At 40.0% G+C, this 19,166-nt stretch overlaps 2 protein-coding genes across 2 annotated transcripts in view; one reads left to right on the top strand and one right to left on the bottom strand.

Annotated features, from left to right (window-relative positions):
- Positions 1 to 3,346: 3,346 nt before the first annotated feature.
- Positions 3,347 to 8,053, top strand: LOC139741684 (centlein-like). Its single transcript, XM_071652265.1, has 6 exons — positions 3,347 to 3,404; positions 4,262 to 4,413; positions 5,287 to 5,472; positions 6,222 to 6,431; positions 7,052 to 7,126; positions 7,964 to 8,053. The coding sequence occupies exons 1-6, from the start codon at positions 3,347 to 3,349 to the stop codon at positions 8,051 to 8,053; spliced, it is 771 nt and encodes a 256-aa protein (XP_071508366.1).
- Positions 8,054 to 11,577: 3,524 nt separating this feature from the next.
- The window catches only part of LOC139741683 (coiled-coil domain-containing protein 171-like), a 43,689-nt gene continuing 36,100 nt past the window's right edge, over positions 11,578 to 19,166 (bottom strand). The window contains exons 22-29 of the mRNA XM_071652264.1: positions 18,064 to 18,255; positions 17,028 to 17,173; positions 16,135 to 16,249; positions 15,625 to 15,681; positions 14,892 to 15,041; positions 13,654 to 13,781; positions 13,048 to 13,122; positions 11,578 to 11,647 (exon numbers count right to left, since the gene is read on the bottom strand). Coding sequence (XP_071508365.1) covers positions 11,578 to 11,647; positions 13,048 to 13,122; positions 13,654 to 13,781; positions 14,892 to 15,041; positions 15,625 to 15,681; positions 16,135 to 16,249; positions 17,028 to 17,173; positions 18,064 to 18,255 — 933 coding nt within the window. The remainder of the gene's footprint in view (positions 11,648 to 13,047; positions 13,123 to 13,653; positions 13,782 to 14,891; positions 15,042 to 15,624; positions 15,682 to 16,134; positions 16,250 to 17,027; positions 17,174 to 18,063; positions 18,256 to 19,166) is intronic.

Raw genomic sequence — 19,166 nt, 5'->3', positions numbered from 1 at the left:
GGGTCGCAACATTTGGCGGTTCCCTTTCTTCAAGAAAAGAGAACAATATTCAATGGGCGAAAGCGCTCCGTAGTGACGAGCGCTGAACGCTCATCAACGGGAACAAAAGACTTGGACAGCGGTGCAGATCTTCCCCTCGCTGCGCGGTTCGTGTGAACTACCCGTGAATAGAGCTGCGCTGTGATTGGCCAATACTTTCTTGAGGTCGTGCCGGGAGCTGAACTCGATGCAATAGATTAAGATAAACTCCCGAGTGTCTCCGTAATCATCTGTTAAATCCGCATTATCCTCCTTAGCAGCAACAAGTGTCTCGCTCCCTCTCATCAGCTATCTTAGCTCGATTATATCAAGTACTCGTACTTTTCGTCTTACCTTGAAATACGACATAATTCCCCACCATGTCCGGTCTGGTCACCGTCCGATGGCTTCAGCCGCCGAGGCTCCACGGGGAAGTGGAGTCGGTTGCTCGTGATCGAATACGTCATCATGGCGAGCTCGCTGCCGGCGCCGAGGTGCGAGTTTGGAATAGGCGAAGCTATTACCGAGCGGAGATCATCGATGGTAAGCATGAAATAAAAAAAAGAAAGAAAAAGAAAAGAAAAAGAAAATGAGAACGAGTAATGATTTATGTAAATTGCCAGAATCTATTGATTTTTGACAGCTTCGTAAAAGCAAACGACTTCTAAAAATTCAATTCAAGAATTCCTTGCAATAATTGCTCGACATCACAGAACTTTCACGGACGATGATGGATAAGTCAAATACAAACAATCTCTGCTAAGTAGCTGTCGATGCTAAAGATAATGGTGTAATTAGCAATGATTTGGCTAGTATGAAATCGCAAGATACAATTTGTTTCTTTGCAAGTTCTAGGTGGGAATTTGTACCATTTCATGAATGGATCATCCTTTTAATTATGTATGAAAATCAGTTCATAGCATCATGAGAAATCGAGACGACATGACACTATGTTAAATGTTGTATTTGTTAGTCATTTGTTTGTATGTTGTATCTGGATTGTACAGCGCATGGAGAAGCATGTGCTTATTATGCGCTTTATAAAAGAAGTATTATTATTATTATCGATGGCATCTTTTTATTTACTTTGTTCTTTTCAACTTCTGCAGAGAGGATGCCAAGCACGCCCTTGACTGTAGCAGCGTCCAGCCCACCTTCATACGTCAGGACATCTACGCCGGTCCAGGCAGATCATCAGCCGCTCCCTCCCACGGTCTCTCCTGTTCTACACTCGTCCTCCCAGCCTTCGCCAATCGGAGTTCCCGCTTCCAGCACCAGTGATGACACCACTGACTCAGCTCTGGTACCGGAATCCCCCGATGCTCCCAGCCGGTCCTACTCTGCCGACACCCCACCGTCCTTCGTCGAGCTGTATCATCCTCGAGACCCCAGCCATGCCGACAGATTGCAGCAGCCATCTTCAGGGTATGACAGTGAATCAGACTCTGGGGAGAGCGATGGGGACATCGAGACCTACCTCCCGGCGACATCCCAGCTCAGCACACCAGACCACGCCCAGCAACAGACCGGTACCCATGACACCAGCTTCCTCCATCTTCCGCCCCTGTCTCCGCCAGTGATACCGAAGTCGACGGACGAGACTCACGGGTGCGTCGACGAGGAGCTGCTAGACGACATCGTCCTGTCTGCCGAAGAGTCGCGACCAGGATTGGAGGATCCGAGGCTGAACCCGATGCAGCGCTTTCGTCTCTTCCTGCTCGTCAACATGAACCGCGTCAGGTTGGAGCTGATGCCGAGACTCAGGAGCGTCTTAGCTGACCTGCGTGAGGAGGACCAGCCTTGTCCCAGGTGCATCTACAACGTGGAGCACGCCATGGAGAGACTCGAGTTCATCGTGGCCAACCTGGAGGGCTTCTTCAGGGTCGCCAACAGGATGCTGGTCTTGGCCACTGAGGAATGAATGAGCGGCATGCCACATCGCAGTCCTTGTGTGAACACTTGAATTAATGGGCACATGTCTACATGTCCAATTTTGATGCTGCAATTGAACTCATTTCCGTGTAATGTTTCCAATGCGAGGCTCTAATTGTAAATAATAATAATAGAAAAGAATGCATTGAATACCGAATCTACTTCGTAATTTTTTATCTTGTTCCCGATTGTTTGAAGAAAAGCCAAGATTTTGTTGGAATGTACCTGTTTTGATATATGGTGTGACTGAATGATGCAGTGAATCCATATTCTTTGTTCTGGCTTTGACTATTTTTATGATGTTGTTCGTGAGTTTTAATGGTTTTATTGTTGTGATGTGATTGGAGTTAGGGTTTTTATTTCTGAAATATTGTACACAAGAAAAATGTGCCATTGTATGTGTGCTGTATGTTGACATCCTTTTTTGTTATTGTTGTTTCAACAACACTGTTTTTGGTGTGTTTTTTGATAAATCTATACTCTGTCTTGATACAGCAGTACCTTGTGTCAGTACATGTATGTATGTGTGTGTGTGTGTGTGTGTGACAATGATTATCAACTGATCAAAGAAAAGATCTCCACTGCCACTCACCATACACAATATTCCACATCAAATAGTTAAATTGAATAGATCTACACTGCAGTGTATTTTAAACAAATGGTTTTGCACTTTTTCACCCCAATAATTACATCTGTTGTTCACAAGCAACGAGGGAACCAGATTTGACTATTATTATGGAGTTTTATTATATTTTAGTTATTATGGTTTGATTATGATATAGACCAAACACATACATACAAACAAACAAGCATATATTAGAACAGACAGGCAGACATAAAGGCTTATTGCAAATTTAAAGATACGTGTGTATGTATATATGCATACATACATGATAGTTTTGAGCAAACACTACATGTAACCTAGGCTTGTGGTAATTCGTGCTAGCTTATGTGTGTGTGTGTATATATATATATATATAAAGTCTTCACACTAACATTTATTCTTGTGGCAAAGAAAAAAAAACTAAAGAAAAAATCAATAACGAAAAAATTCAGTAAATGATTTAAATATTTAAAAAAGAAATCTGAAAAATGATATGTCAAAATAGGCCGGTATATAATAAAGAGCTTCGTATACCACATGTGACTGAATTGACTTAGTCTATCTTATTCAATAATAAATCGAGGTATACCAGTAAACATAATTTTTCCTGGCACCACTTTAATCATGAAGTGCATAAATTTAACATAGGGGTATACCAGTTCCATTATTGGGTAGAAAAAAGTGGTCATGATTAAAAAAAAAAAAAATAAAATATATATATATATATATATATATATATATATATACATATATAGTTCTGAATTTTGGCCGGAAAATAAATGAAATTTGACTATGAAGACTTGCAGCGATCTGACAACCCTTGAAGGGGCAGGTGGCAGAGTAGAAATGGGTGACGTTATCTATCATTAAGGTGCAAGTTCTCCCCCGTTCTGAATGAGAAAAAAAAAACTCATTAAAAAATGCATGCACTCACAATTTTCGGGTGGCCTGATCAGGCTACCAAAACATATAATTTCTAAAGAAATTGAAGGGACCTCTAATCCTGGTGGCCCCAGGTCGCTGCTAATACTAATGTTGAGCCTTGAATATACATCATACCAGGGTAAACTGATATTTTGAAGATTCACTGTACTGCACCAAAACCTCTGAGGCCCGAATTCACGAAGGTGGTACACTGTACAATTGAAACCATGGTTTACACCATGGATAATTTGTATGGAGTACCAAGTGTTGCATGGCCTATTTTGTTACGAAATCAGTCATTTCGTCGACGAAATGGTAATGAAATAACAACATTTCGTCAATGAAATGATAATTTTGTTGATGAAATGAATGATTTCGTAACAAAATAGGCCATGCGACACTTCACGATCCATACAAATTTTCCGTGGTTTAAACCATGGTTTCAATTGTACCACCTTCGTGAATTCGGGCCAAAGTGTTGAGACAGATTTGACAGAAAATTTCCAAATGGTTCATGTTCTCATTATTGGGAAGAGAGACTGTCAGATTATCTGGTAAGCTGATGCACACTACTGTCTGCAGTTGAAAGGTTATGGTGTCTAAAAAACAAAAACAAAAAAGAAAACAAGCTAACAACCAAACAACTAACAGATGATGTGTATGTCCATTTTCTTTTACCAGCAATCATTCTAGTGCTATACCTGACCTTTAGATGTTATAAAGAAAAATTATACCACCGCAGTTTTCATTTTTATTGAATATGTTTCTTTTCTCTCCTTGAAGCGTTGGAGACCAAGCTGTCGGGGTTGGCTGAGACGCTGGAGAAGAAGAAAGTGGAGATTGATTCCTTGAGGAAGAGGGTTGCCGTGGTGACCAGGGAAAAGCATCACTACGAGCAACAGGTTGTTGCCATCCAGACTGAACTTGACAAAAAGGCGAGACACTCCTTTGCTATCTTCTATTAAAGTTTTTTTTTTTTTTAAATGTTCATAGGTCATTATTTCTATCAGTGTATCGATTTACACCAAAACCTATACACCAAAACCTGTACACCAAAACCAGATACTCTATCCTTCAGTGTATTAATACCCATCAAAACCATTCCTATTTTGCTTTAAATCTATGGCCACTCTATACTTCAGTGCATTGGTACGCCCAATATCTTTTCATGTTGCTTGAAATTATATACACTGCATACCTTAGAAAACAGTTACTGCAGAGCAATGTGTTTTCCAGGCAATTTGCAGGTCTGTTGCTGGTCTTTGGGTTCTATGCCCCCCCCCCTTTTTTTTTTACAAGTTATCATAAGTTCATAGCAGGCAGTAACAACATGACTGGAATATCTCTTGCACAGTAAAAGTTATAGATATGAACAGTTACAATGTATATCAGCAATTCAAATGCAATATATTATTTGTTCTAGGAGAAGTCAGCATTGTAGAACCTGAAGGTGTTGCTGTTAAATATCACAACATTGTATAATGGTATCTGATATGATGCTTTGGATATGATTTCAGTTGTACTCACATTTAATGTAATTCAAGCAAATAATTCTCAAATTTCTCCACTCAGTTCATTCGCCTGGACGTGTGATAGTTTTTTGTTTGTTTGTTGTTGTTTTTTTCAGTTGTAAATAAACACATTACCCAATAAACTCTGTGATTCTGGGATATATCTATCACTTCTTTAAGTCCACCGTGATGAGCACTGTTATTCTTAATGCACACATCAGCAAAGTGTGCCAGATGTGACCAATTCTCTCTCTCCCCCCCCCCCCCCCCCCCCCCCCCATTTATTGACGTCAATAGGTCGCCGTGCTCACAGACACCCTCGCCAAGCTCAAAGAGGCGGACAGCACACTGTCAGAGGTGGAGGCTGCGGCGTCGGAACAGCTCCACAAGCTGGCTGACCAATCGGAGCTGGCTTTGGACGCGGCCCACGCCAAGATCAAACAGCTGCAGGCGAGGGTCAAAGATCTCGAAAAATTCATCAAGGTAATGATTCTTTTTCCATTATGGAGAATCTGAGCTGCATGGTGTGCTGTGTGTTGTGACTGTTATCTTATATGATGTAAAAGTGAAGCTAAGAAATTGAATTGCATTTCAAAATTATTGAAAATGCTACAAACAAGTTAAAAAAACACCTGTGACTGGATATACCATACTCAATTTTCCTGTGGACAGTACTGTGAGAATGGACAATTTTGTGAAATGAACGATTATATTTGTTGAAATCAAATTTTGTGAAATGAAAGGTTATATATTTGTTAAGATAGTGATTATAGTTTTCAAAACATTTATGTGCTTGCATCTTTGTGTTTTGTCCATATTGACATCTCTTTTAAAGATTTTTTTTCTTGCACTGAGCTGTAATACAGCTCAGTTCAAGAAAAAAAAATATGATTATGGATATTGAGCCACCACAATCTGGGGCCTCAAAAAGATTTTTTGTGGGTAGAGGTGGCTGACTGGTCCTGGTTTATTGCCCCTGACCTCCCCCCCCCCCCCTCCCCCACACATACTCTTCTATTGATATTACTTGTAGAGCATTGTTTTCTAAGGGTCAAACATACATGTAGTTTCTTGTATTTGGCAAAATGTCAAAATATTGTCTAAAATCAATTTGACACACAAATCATATAATATATGAAAGAAGTGTAGTATTTTGGATTAGAGTTCATGTAGAGACATTTGGCTCATTCCTGTATCCATTTTCATCTGTCACATCCTACCTCTACATCAAGGATCTAGCCATTGAGTTCTCGTCGCAGACGCAGGACGCTCTCGAGCAACTACTGAACAGCAGGGATGCACGGACCACACCCAGCTCGGACAGGGGTACTGACCAGTCCATGGTCCGAGCCCAGTCCCTTGCCTCCTCCATCCTGAACCTCAGCACCAGCGATCTGGAGGAGTTCATGGCGGTGGAGCAGCAGGAGCAGAGGACCAAAATGGTAGGCAAGGACCCCCAAAAAAGTCAGTTGGTCCCTCCAAAGTTTCTTCTCATGTTTCCTGATGGCTAATACCAAGGCCCTGATATCAAATTGTAAGCCCCAAAGCATTACCACTGCCTCAGATCTTTTTCTCTTGCTGCCTGGCTGCTTACAGACATCTCACCAATTCCTCACAAGTTATTGCCTTCATGGTTCCTGGTCACATACCATATCCTGACCTCTAATGACAGGCCCAGTAGAGTCTTGCCAATACTCACTAAATTTTCTCTCGTACTGACTGTCTAGCAGGCCCTGAACTAAAACTAAATAGACCTATTAAAACTCTCACTGGTTCATCCCAAATTTCTGATTTTGGTGTCTAGTCACACATTAGGTCCTGAACCCAAATTGCAGGCCCCCAGATTTCACTGGTCATTCAAATTTTTCTCTTGGTTCCTGGTCTTCCAACAATCATGCTTCAAAGGTGTGTGTTGTGTGTGTGTGTGGGTGGGGGGGGGGGGAGGACAAATTGAAAGACCAAATTGAGAGAGTTCCCTCACTGCGAAACCGACGCCTTGTTGCTTACCTTGTCAAAGTCTCCCCTCTATTCTGTGCACTTTTTATTTATTTTTTTTTTTCAGACAAAAGAACTAGAGCTGTACAGGACTGCAGCAGAGGAATGGAAGAAACGCATAGAGACAGCACTGGACCAAAAGGTGAGAAGTGTCAGTAGGTACATTATGACCCTCTTTTTGATGCCAAAATATGCAAGGTAGCAATGCAGAAGGCAGTTTTTTAGCCTTCTCAACATCCATGGAAGTCAGCAGTGTATGGCAAGTGACTCTGACATAGTGGCTATCAATAGGATACTGTAGTAAAACTATTCTCTTTCCGTGTATGGATGGCAAACTGCCATCCAACCCAATTTTGGCTTGATTCTGTTTAAAAGTCAAAGTGTATTCCACAGACTTTGTTGATGCAGCAGTTCCATGTTTAGCACCATATTAGACCAAACTAGCAGTGTGTATGGGTTGTTGTTTAACATATGTAAATACTGTAAATGAAATATTTAGGGGAGACCATCATTATAACAAGGACCAAAATCATGACAATTACCTTGTTATACAACTGTATCAGCTTTCTCACTATATCAGGGTGCAAAAACAAAGAGATATTACGGGTTCGGATATGCAAAATCACCCTGTTAAAAAAGAGGGCTTTATAGTATCTGATCTCACTAAAATGAGGTTCCGCTGTATTCATCATGTACAGTGGACTCCCGTTATAACGAAGTCCTCGGGACCGGCAGTTTTCTTTCGTTACATCGAAATTTCGTTATAACCGAACAAGTAAACCATATAAAACATAGAGCTGATGATGAATTTTTACTTTGTTGTAACCGGAACTTCGTTATAACCGTGTTCGTTATAACGGGAGTGCACTGTATATATATATATATATATATATATATATATATATATACACACACACACATATATATACACACATATATAACACAATGTATTTCTCTTTTCTTTTGTCTCGTTGAACAGAAACTTCCTAGAAAGGAGCTGGGGGAGCTTTTCTTGAAGAAGCTGAGAGAGAGGGATGAAGCCTTGATCAGAGTAAGAGAGTCCAGATAATACAGGCTGCTCCATCCGTCTTCCAGCCCCGTCAGCTCTCTGAGTGATTTGCCAATTCTTGATATCATATGTTGTGTAACAGATCTTGGAGGGTGGTAGGCATGATAGAAATATGTGATGTAACGAAAAATTCCATCCCAACTTGTTGCTTTTTCTGCTTTAACGGTAACTCAAGACTGTCAGAGAGTGTAAGCTCTGTTGTCTGGCAAAAGGGTGGAACATTGTTAGACCTGATGAGGATTTAAGCAATCCATACTAGATTTACCATCTAGTTAGTCCTTACAATAATTCTCTGTTGCTTCTGCTTACAGATATTTTTGCAAATTAGGTCACAGACAATTTTGGGAGATGTTTTCATGATTTGACATTGAGGCTATGGAAAGTGCACTAGTGTGTGTCCGTTCACTCTGTTACTTTAGTGTTCATGTACTCAGTATACAACTGAGTGCACAAAGATTAAGATCAGGTGGCGATATTTTCATGTGTTGTTCATCGCGGCCCAACAGTGATTTTCAAAAACTAAACCCTCAGAAAAAAAAAGCAGCTTTAATGGTATCACAGATCGCCCAGTATACTTCAGGAGAACAAATCAACTTGAAAATTACACAGCAAAGATTTGTGTGTAGTAGTAGACAGAAATAGACACACTAAGGTGCACACATACACACAAATAGACTTGTGAACAGGTACAAAATATCAGCACTTACACTGTCAGTCTCATTCAGAACACTTCTCTGAGGTAACAACTCACATAACTCACATTCAAGCTCGACACATTCAGGGTTTTCTTAGGTTTATTCCAGGGTGGGAAATTTCAGGGAATGAAGGAATTCATATTACAAATACGACCTATTTACAATTTCAATATTATGTACAAACTCATAAAGCATAAATATAATGTACAAACATAGCCTCTCTCAAAGGATAAATATTTACATCTTGGAATGGGGCTGTTATTTATAAAGGAAGTCTGTACATCATATCAAAGTAAACAAATTAGGAAAATGAATGCATTGGAAGATTCAACCTCTGTGAAAAATTGAAGCTCTACTTTGACAGGATGTATCAACAACAGGTAACCAGTACCTAGACTAAGAACATGGACTCACAATATTTCATGAAATGCAATAACAGGAAATATGAGTTTCTTGCAAATGTAAGCAACACATTCTGAGTAACCCACTTAATTGATCAACTTAATCTGGAGCATTAGCTCTCCTTGCATTTCATATTTGGAGTTTTAGGATACTCTTTTCAAGATTGCTGAATTTGCACAGACCATAGGAGTAAGACGCGACATGAAACGCTAAAATTTTATCAAAAGTAGGTGAAGGGAAACGGTGAGCTCCCATATTTCAATTATTTAAACATGCAGCATATGTGTAAGGATAAAACACAAAACCATCATTCCGCAAATCCATGATACAAATTCTCTACCCTCTCGGCCTCAAATTTTGCTTTTCAGTTAGTGCAGAGGACAAGTGAATGAATGGTTTTAATCAGTCTTTTCAATTTAACGATGCTATTATTTGTCATGCATTCATGATATGCTCTTTCAGACTCTGTAAATTATTTGTAAATATAAGAATACAATTATACATGCTTGTAGCTGTACACATTGTAGCCTTTGGCAGTGAAATATGTAAATAAAGAGTTTAATTTTTATGGAAATGTCTATTTAGTGCAAGCTGAGACATTTAATTTATTAATACATTGTATTTTGTTGTTCACAGTCAGATGTGTGTGAGTGTGTGTGTGTGTGTGTTTGAGTGCAAAGTGTTTCTCTATTGAGTATGTACCTCTAAACCAGCCTTTGGTTAACTTCCTCTCCTTTTTTCACTTCAAAAAGAAAGACCCTTATTCTTTATTTGCCTACAATCATTACACTTCTGTTCTGTGCCAAATAAGGTTAAAAAAACAAACAAAAAAACATGTACCACATGGAAGACGATATCCCACTGTAATACTCTATAAAGAAGACAGCATCTGATGTTGCAGTGGATCTAGAATGGACACGCAAAACTTCCTGCGTACACTTGCATCATCCATCTGGTCTCACATCCTGCATGAAGTCTCTATTTTGTTAATCCTAGACTGAAAACTCTGCTCTTTAAAGAAATTCATTGTGCCAGAAATTGACCATAAAATCCCTCTGTGCAGTAAACATTTTTATCCAAATACTTTTCAGCATACATGTACATTAGCAAGCAGGGCATCAGAGACTCAAGTCATTTCAAGATCCTTATTTTTCTTTTCCTTTTTTCCCCTTTTTGTTGAAATAGTGAGGAGAAGAGCCTGAAAGGGCATTTGCTTCATATCTGGGTGCTTGCATACCCACAGGACCACTTGCCTTGGGGGCAACTGAATTCACTGATGGGCAAGTAAAATGAACTTGCATTTGGTTGTGAAAAGCATGGGGGCCCTTACCAAATGCCCACACAGGAGAGCAGGAGACATATCTTTTGGAAGTAATGCCCAGCACATGTGTACAAAGATAACACAAAAGCAAACCAAAGCACAGGATCCTATAGAATCATAGAAACATCTGCAGACTCGAGACATTTTAGGACACTTTTCCTAGAAAAGCAGTGACGGCAGCAATTACAAAGAACACAAACAGGAGACAGCATTGCATTCTGATTTTGCAGCAAGCAGGGAAGTCACACACATGCAAACTTTCACTTGATTTTTTTTAAAACAAAAAAAGAAACATTCTGTGGTAATCCATATGGCAATTAATCTGTGTTTGTTTAGTTTATCAGTATTTTTTTTTTCTACAACAGCAGCACTCGTAAATCACTGCACCATTGTAGTGACATTCTTCAATGGGAATTTACCCCTAATATGTAGATTCAATGAATGCAGAAATATTAGTAGTACACATAAGTAGTACAGTGAAGTTTGAAAAAAAATTACAATTCATTTTAAAAGTTATGAATTTTAAAAGATTTGTCTCCTTTGATCTAAAAGTTTAAAATGCCCTCTTTAAAATCTGTTCCTCATATTTTTTTTTTAATTAGAAAAAAAGAGTTTTCTGTAGATGCCCTGCATACTATAAAACAAGATATACATGTATTCGCGGCATGAAATTTTCGCGAATTGGAGCCGATGGCATTTTTTGCGGCATGAAATTTTTCACGTATTGCCACTGGCATTCAATGCATATAGGGTAGAAAAGAACTTTCGCATGCATTTTCATTTCGTGAATCTTGGCTCTCGCGAAATTAAAATGCACGCGAACATTCTCATTTTACAGTACATCAGCTCAAACATACATGTAGTCGCCTTTCCAAGCTGAATCTAGTACCGTAAAGATTTACTGCACATGCCGGCTGGGATCTCACCTAACACTCTTTGTCAATGTCACTTCAGTGACACGATAATCAGACCTCAAGTTGTGAGCTCCAATTTAGGCTCTCCTTTACACTTGTCTCTGGCATAGACCGTTACGGACGCTGGACGTTAAGGAAGTTGGCGACAAAGAAAATGGTCCCATCTCGGTGTTCGTGAGGCGCCTTGGTCGATCATGAGGTACCTTTGGGCTGCTTGATGGGCGAGGTTTGGAGAGAACTAAATCCAGCTGGTGTGGCCATCCTGTGTAAAAAATACAAAGTACAGTGCACTCCCGTTATAACGAAATTCCAGTTACAATGAAGTAAAAATTCAGGCCACAACATTATCCACTCTATGCATTTTTATTGTTTTCTTATTCAGTTATAACGAAATTTCGATATAACGAAAGAAAATTGCCGGCCCCGAGGACTTTGTTATAATGGGAGTCCACTGCATAAGAAGAAATTAATCATATTAGTAAAGAGGCACTTACTCATTGCAAAATATCACAGCAGGTTATTTCTAGTCGATTGAAATGAAATATGGATACATAAAATACTTGACAAAGTTGTGCATAACAACCACCAATGCATAAAGATGTGTTTCTGCCAAGATCTGTATTTCATCTTTCAGTATAAATTGCACAGTAATTAATTCGTAACCACCAGAGGTATGTGAATATATTTCTAAAAAGCAGTAAATTTGTTCTCATACATAATGTAACACTGTTTTATGCGGTTTTTTTATTGCAAATAGTTGCCATTTTTGTGGCATGCAAGTATTTGTGTCTTAAAGGGGAAATCCAGTCCAAAAAAAGAGGTTAGTCTGATAAAACTGAGCAAAATCTTGCGAGTTTATCGGTAAAAATTTGACTGAAATCAGATGAAAAATTAAAAGTTATGAAATTATGAAGTTTTGCTAATTTCTGCAAAACAGCTCTTGCAGTGGATATAAATATGCAAACGAGTGAGCTGACCATGTCATAACCTCACAATTTGCCACTGATCGTGTACAAAAAATGACAAAAATTCAATGTTTCTATCATTGAAGTCTGAAACATGATGTTACTCCAGAATTCAGAATAGTGATCACTTAAATATATCAGGATTTGAGCTTCAGGCATAATTGCGTTTGGATGAAAAGCTGAAAATTTCACAATTTTATGTACAAACCATATGGCAAGTTGTGAGGGGATGATATGTTCACTTTCCCATTTGCATATTCATATTGACCATTCAAGAACTGTTTCCTCAAAAATTAGCGAAACTTCAAAATGTCATAATTTCCATATTTTTCATCCGATTTCGATCAAAATCTTACCGTTGAGCTCGTAATATTTTACTTTTTCTTATTAAACTAACTTATACTCGGACTGGATTTCTCCTTTTATCCTCATTTTGAATATTATGTTACAATGTATGTTGTAAGACTTCCTTCCACAATGGATTGTGAAGAAAGAATTATTGATTTATGAATATATCTGTAACTCACAAAATAGCAGCACCACAGCAATCATATCACCAATGCAAGACTACTAAAAATCCTAATTAAGCCTTGACAGAGGCTAGCAGTTGCACACTTTGGACATAATATTCACAGCCTTTGTTTGGACATAGAATGCCAGTGGACAAATGACCATCATGGATCCCTGCATCACTCACCCTGCTCCAGCCAGGAAGTCTTGTCTGGCCATGGCTGGAGTGGACATCATCTGCATGCTATGGTCACTGACCTCTCTGAGATTGTCAGGGCAAAACACAAACAGAACAAAACAAAATAAAGCGACACGCTCAAAAAAGGTCAATGTCATGGAGATGGCTATCACATAGAGAAATGGTAGACTATCATTTCTTATATTGTGCAGGTATACAATTCTTCTGTTCGCACGAAACTACACCATGAAGACTCTCAGCACTGGTCAAGGACAATATCTCAAATAATGACAAGAAACACATAATTTCATCAGTATCGATTGTTGTTAGTTTGCATAGAACAAGTGAAGGTCTCATGTAAATTTCAGCAGCTATGGCTCTAGCTTCAGACTGAACTGAAAAGACATCCAGATAGAGAAAGGGGAAAGATCTTGTACCAAAAATCTCTGTACCATAACATTCTTCGCAATAGCCATAGCAACATTCCTAGTAAAATCAAAGTCTTAATCAACAAGGTTAGTAGTACATTGACTGATCTGGAGGTAAATGCAAAAGAAAGAGAGATAGAGAAATAAAACAAAACAAAACAAATAGTGAGTGATTTAGGATTTTTACCTAAGGGGGACAAAGACATCCTTGTAGCTCTGCTCAGTTTCAAAGAGAGGTTTGAATCTTCCTATTGACCGGTCTCTGTCACCGTATGGAGGAAGGGATCTACCGTAACCATTCATCGCCGGCGTCACCTGCAAAAGATTAATAAAATATACATGCAGACTGTTCGATTGCCGTTTCGTGCAGCCAGCCTCTCATCATCAGCAAAGACATTTTTGGAACTAAGAAATGCAAGTGCTATGCAGACCTCATTTGCACTAAAGAATCACTAAGAATCAATGGCAACAATTTGCTTTGAGAAACTACGAACAGGCTCTATGATAGAAAGTGATGTGTTCTCTGGGCATAGAGTCGAAGGGATTGTATATCTGTTTTAAAAGTTTGAAGAGCCTCACAAATACATAATAGTATTTGACTATTTATGTAGAACCTCACAGAAATCCACCCCCTCCCAAGGAAATCTTCATTAAGTTGTGAAATTAAGATTGTGCAGGATTCACACTTCCAAAGGGTATTCTCTTTCTTCCAAAAGCCCTGGCCACGCAAATTAGGAGAAAATATGGAAATAAATGTTCTACATATATGTAAGTCATTTCATTATTGGAACGAGTGGTGGGTGGAGAGTAATGCTGTATGATCTTTTATACCAAGTGGTTATCCATTGGTTTTATTCAATAATCTTTTGAAGTGAGAGTATTAACAAAATGACATAACAAAAAAGATATGATTGTTTTCTGATACCAGTAACAGAAATGAAAGTGTAAATGCAAGAAAGCAGAAAACTCCAATCTGAAGTACCTTGAGGAACTCTAACAAATTTATTTTGTTTGTTTCATTTCCATCTAAGAAGATGACTGGATAGCCCATATTCAGCTGCAATAGCTACAACTGTAGTCTTCCATGGGATCTAGTTGGATGTAAGGCTGGACCACTTCACCAGGCTACACACCTTGCTCTTTGCGATGAATAAATGAAGCGGGATCTTTTACATGCATGAGTTGTGACTCTCTCACACATGGGACCGCCATTTTATGTCCTGTCTGAGGGACAGAGTGTTTTGCCTCTTACTAGAGGGAACGATACCCAGGATTCGAACCGGGGTCCTTTGGATCATGAGGGAGACGCGCTACCAACTGAGCTAACGCACAGCCCAAATAAATAAATGACTCTTTGTGTTCTTAATTCTGTCTTCACCAAAAGAAGAAAAATTCTGCTACTTTATATCACGGAGGAGAACCCACCTCTCCCTCTGCTATCTGCCTGTTGCAAGCATCACTGAGTTCTTCCTTCAGTCTGGCGATGTGCTGCTTGTGGGATTCTATCTCTCGCTCCAGGCCAGCGAGTCTGGAGACGGCAGACTTCTGAGACTCCACAAAGGTGCTCACCAGGTTCTTGAGAAGGGGGACATTGAAGCAAACCCATTGACATGTATTCAAATGGCCTGATGTACTCTAAAACTCAGTGCTAAAGCCCTGATGAATTAAGTTCAATTAGAGAGATGAAAGTTCATTTTTTTTAATAATTTATATGCTCAAGCTGACCACATCTTCAGAAAGTGTTAAAATCCTGACTGATTCAATGGATTTGAACCTTTGCATAAATGCATTAACAAAGGAAATTACAAAACGCATTTGTAGGGTATATTCAATCATGCATTTGAACCATTTCTCAGCTCAGCATATCAGGAAAGCATTTGTGTCACATAATTTTGGACCACACCAAATAAATGGCAAAACAAGGACAGCTTTTAAAAACTGTGCTCATAGTTAGTTAATGCCTAATTACTGAACACAATTGTTCATCCATATACTTTTACTTCAAACACCCCTTATTTCAGAGCTGCTGAGGAAGTCACATAGAACACTAACTCACTTGTGAAACAGAGAAAAAAAAAAGTTATCTCTGTACACCTGATTGAATAGAGCTCTGAATGAACTTTGACCTTCTCTTCATTGAGCCAGTTGGCAGACTTACCTGTAATGCAACCATGTCTGGCGTCGAGATGGATGTCGTCAGGAGCTGTGATTCCACCTGTAATGACACATCAAAATTTGATCACTTATGGATTGGCAGCTGTAGATCTCCAATTAAACAGAGTGTAACATCTGGATGGCCACCACTGAGAACTTTAAAACATCAGCACAGATTAGTTAATCTGAAATCTAATGCTTCTTATTTGTATTGTGCTCATGCATCGCGATTAAGAAGGGCTTTTTTAGACATATTTGAAATGGGACCAGTAGTAAACATTTCATCACTTAGGAAAAGTTACTTCCCAGGTTTACATCTAGAAATTGTAAGGGTAACAAGTGCATGGATGTTTATCTAAGTTTGAAGTGTATGAATGGTAACAAAGCGAAGCCTATGCTCTGAACCACCATCTGATACTTTTCCTGAGTGGTTCTCTGGCTAGGTGCAAGTATAGTGTTGTAGATTATCAGCTATATGAGTTAGCATGATTGTTGGAAACATGCAGCCCTGTACCTTTGAGAGGGCGGCGTCTATGGTCTGGCTGTCCGCCCTAGCGATGATCTGGTGCTTGGCATTGGCGATGGTGGATTGTACCGCCCTCAGGTGGCCCAGTAAGCTTTCACGATCTCTGTGTGAGAGAAAAACATGGATGCACTTCAGATTTCAAGTCTGATTCAACTTTAACCCCAAGCTTTAATGAGTAATTTATACGTGGAAAGCCCCACAATTGGTATAAAGCATAATTGTCAAGGGTAAAAGGCAACACTTCTGTATAATCGCTCTTTCATGGTAATGATAATGCATAAAATTTGTCATATAAACTGTAATCAGTCTTGGCCAAAGAGCTGATTTAGTTCCTTTCATTTGGAAGTTAAACTCCAGAGCTGTAATATATGCTATACTTCTCGGGTTTAGGGATTATGTATTTTTTTTTTTTTTAACATGTATGTGTAATATCTAAAAGCAATCAGCCACCAATGCCACTGTGAAATGGGCAGCGTATTCCCGACAGAACTAACATAAATTCACACCACATTATCATCGTAAAAGTAAGCAGACTTCACCACTGTTGCGGGGTACGCTACCTGCCTAGCTGCCAGTGCACTGGGACGGCAGCTTGGACGGCAGCTATATACATGTACATTAACATTGCGTCTCCCATATCCGGCCAATTCGCTTATCCGGATGAGCGTCGGTCCCGATAAGGCCGGATAATCGAGGTCGAACTGTACAGTATCTACATATCTTCATATTCCTGATTTGTTCAATTAGAATGAAATTTCGATATAATAAAAGAAAACTGCCAGTCCCAAGGACTTCATTAAAACGGGAGTCAACTGTAATGCGGGAACTGTGTCAAATAAACTGGAGCCAGTGTTGAAGAGGAAGCGGTCAGCGAGACACACCTGGTGGATGACTTGAGGGCGCTCTCCGCAGCGTGCATGCCTTCCTGCAGTGACCTCCTTTCACTCTCCAGCTGGGAGAGCTGCCGACTCAGCTGTCTGACTGACTGCTCCTTCCTTCTTAGCTCCATCTTGGCTTCAGACAGGCCCTACAGGCAGACACAAGAAGCATTATGGTCTTTCACTGGATAGTGCTATACAGACCCCACCAAAGTAAGGATCTCAAAACCCCACTGCAAAATGTATGGCATCAAAAGCATCTGAAGCAAACAACAAAATTGATAAAAGCTCCCATCTAACCTGAGTAAAACTTTGAAAAAAAAAAATGATGAAAATCCTGAGTGCAATTTTTTTCAGCATTACAGTACCCCCATGGGGAAGGGGGGGGGGAGGAATCGTGAATCCCTAACATGGTCTGAGAATGAATCTTTCCTTCCAAGTCAGAATGCATGGATTAAGGTCTGATATCATACAGATGCATCATGGTGATCAAGTTTTGTGTATGATGTAACCCTACCACTCATGAAGGGTGTGCAGCCACAATAATCACTCTTTTGAAGCATCAATAGCTTTCTCCCTCTGTTATGTTAATCACTGTGAAATTGCTTGGTTAAAATTTATGCACTATGTTGTGTTTTTTATCCTTTGACTGTATCTTTAGCATCTCATGTAAAGTCTCCATCTCCCCCTCCCTCCATTTCCCTCCAACTTCATCACCAACCCCTCCCCCCCCACCCCCTCCTTTGGCTGCATCTTTAGCATCTCATGTAGAGTCTCCATTTCCCCCTCCCTCTATTCCCCTCCTACTTCATCACCAACCTCCTCTTCCCCTCCTTTGGCTGCATCTTTAGCATCTCATGTAAATTTTTCATCTCCCCCTCCCTTTATTCCCCTCCTCCTTCATCACCACCCCCCTCCTTTGGCTGCATCTTTAGCACCTCACGTCCCCATCTCCTTCTTCACCCACCCCTCTCCCTCTTCATCACCCCCTCCAACCCCCCCCCCCCCCCCCCATCCTCCTTCCACCCTCCTCCCATACCTTGATGGCCTCAGTGATGTTGTGGTCCTTTTCCAGCTCCTCTGTTGTCTTGACGTTGAGCTGGAGTCCCAGCTCCTCCAGCCGTCGGCTCTGTTCCTCCAGGAGTCTCTGGGCCTCCTGCTCCCTCTGCAATGCCTGCTGGAGCTCCTGGCAGATGCTGTCAAACTTCTCCTTCCCTACGGTGTCCTGCACCTGAACTCAAGGAGATGAACAACCCGGAAATTTCACAATTAGTTAGGGGAGATACTCATGGTACGTTACTGTATAAGCTGTTATTTTTGCAGGGGTTTAATTTTCGTGAATTTTATGAATCACTGTTGGAATGTGAATTTAACAACACACGAAAATATCACGAGTTAGGCTATAGTAAACTTACATAGAGCCTCTGTGTCACTTCGTGAAAACAACATCTCACGAAAATGCTGGTAACTCGCTCATTCACAAAAATATCTGTACGAGAAAATAACAGCTCATACAGTGCCTGGTGACATGGTGTTATGCTCTGACTATTCTTGAATAGCAGGCATCACTGTGGATTAAATTTTTTCTTGGATAGGTAGTGGTCCCACAGAGGGCGGATGAACTAATTGGGACTCATTCATCCCATACGTCTGTCAAGAGGTTTTTCTCAGCACATCCACAGTAGTAGTGATAGCATATCAACTTGCCCACTTTACCACTGCACGGGCAATAGTATGATCTAACATGTCCATGTAATTTTACGGCAGTTATCCCCCAGACCTGCAGAGAGACAAGATTAAGTGAGTGACCATAAGCTGCTCAATCATCTCTCCTTGACTTGCTGCCATGTTTGCTTTCTTGATGACCACTTTATGAGATTGGCTTTACCCCAGCCACTCTGGGAGAGTTACATTATTTCATCACTGGTAGGACTGCAAATATCTTGAGCTTTCATGAATGTGCCTCATTGTATTAAAAGTTCCATCGTAATTTACATCCACTGAGAACAGGACGGAAATTCATAAATCCCTTCCACGCAAGCTTGCCCTCTAGAAGAAGTACACTGCAATGCGATGCGACACTAGGTGGAATTTCACAACCTCATTTGACAGAAACTGGCTGCATGTCTGTGTATATCATGA

Source organism: Diadema antillarum, unplaced genomic scaffold, assembly GCF_040938485.1.
Source record: "Diadema antillarum isolate AM-2024a unplaced genomic scaffold, OU_Dant_1.0 seq00000946_RagTag, whole genome shotgun sequence".
Taxonomy (NCBI): domain Eukaryota; kingdom Metazoa; phylum Echinodermata; class Echinoidea; order Diadematoida; family Diadematidae; genus Diadema; species Diadema antillarum.
This window is presented reverse-complemented; position numbering and strand designations above follow the sequence as displayed.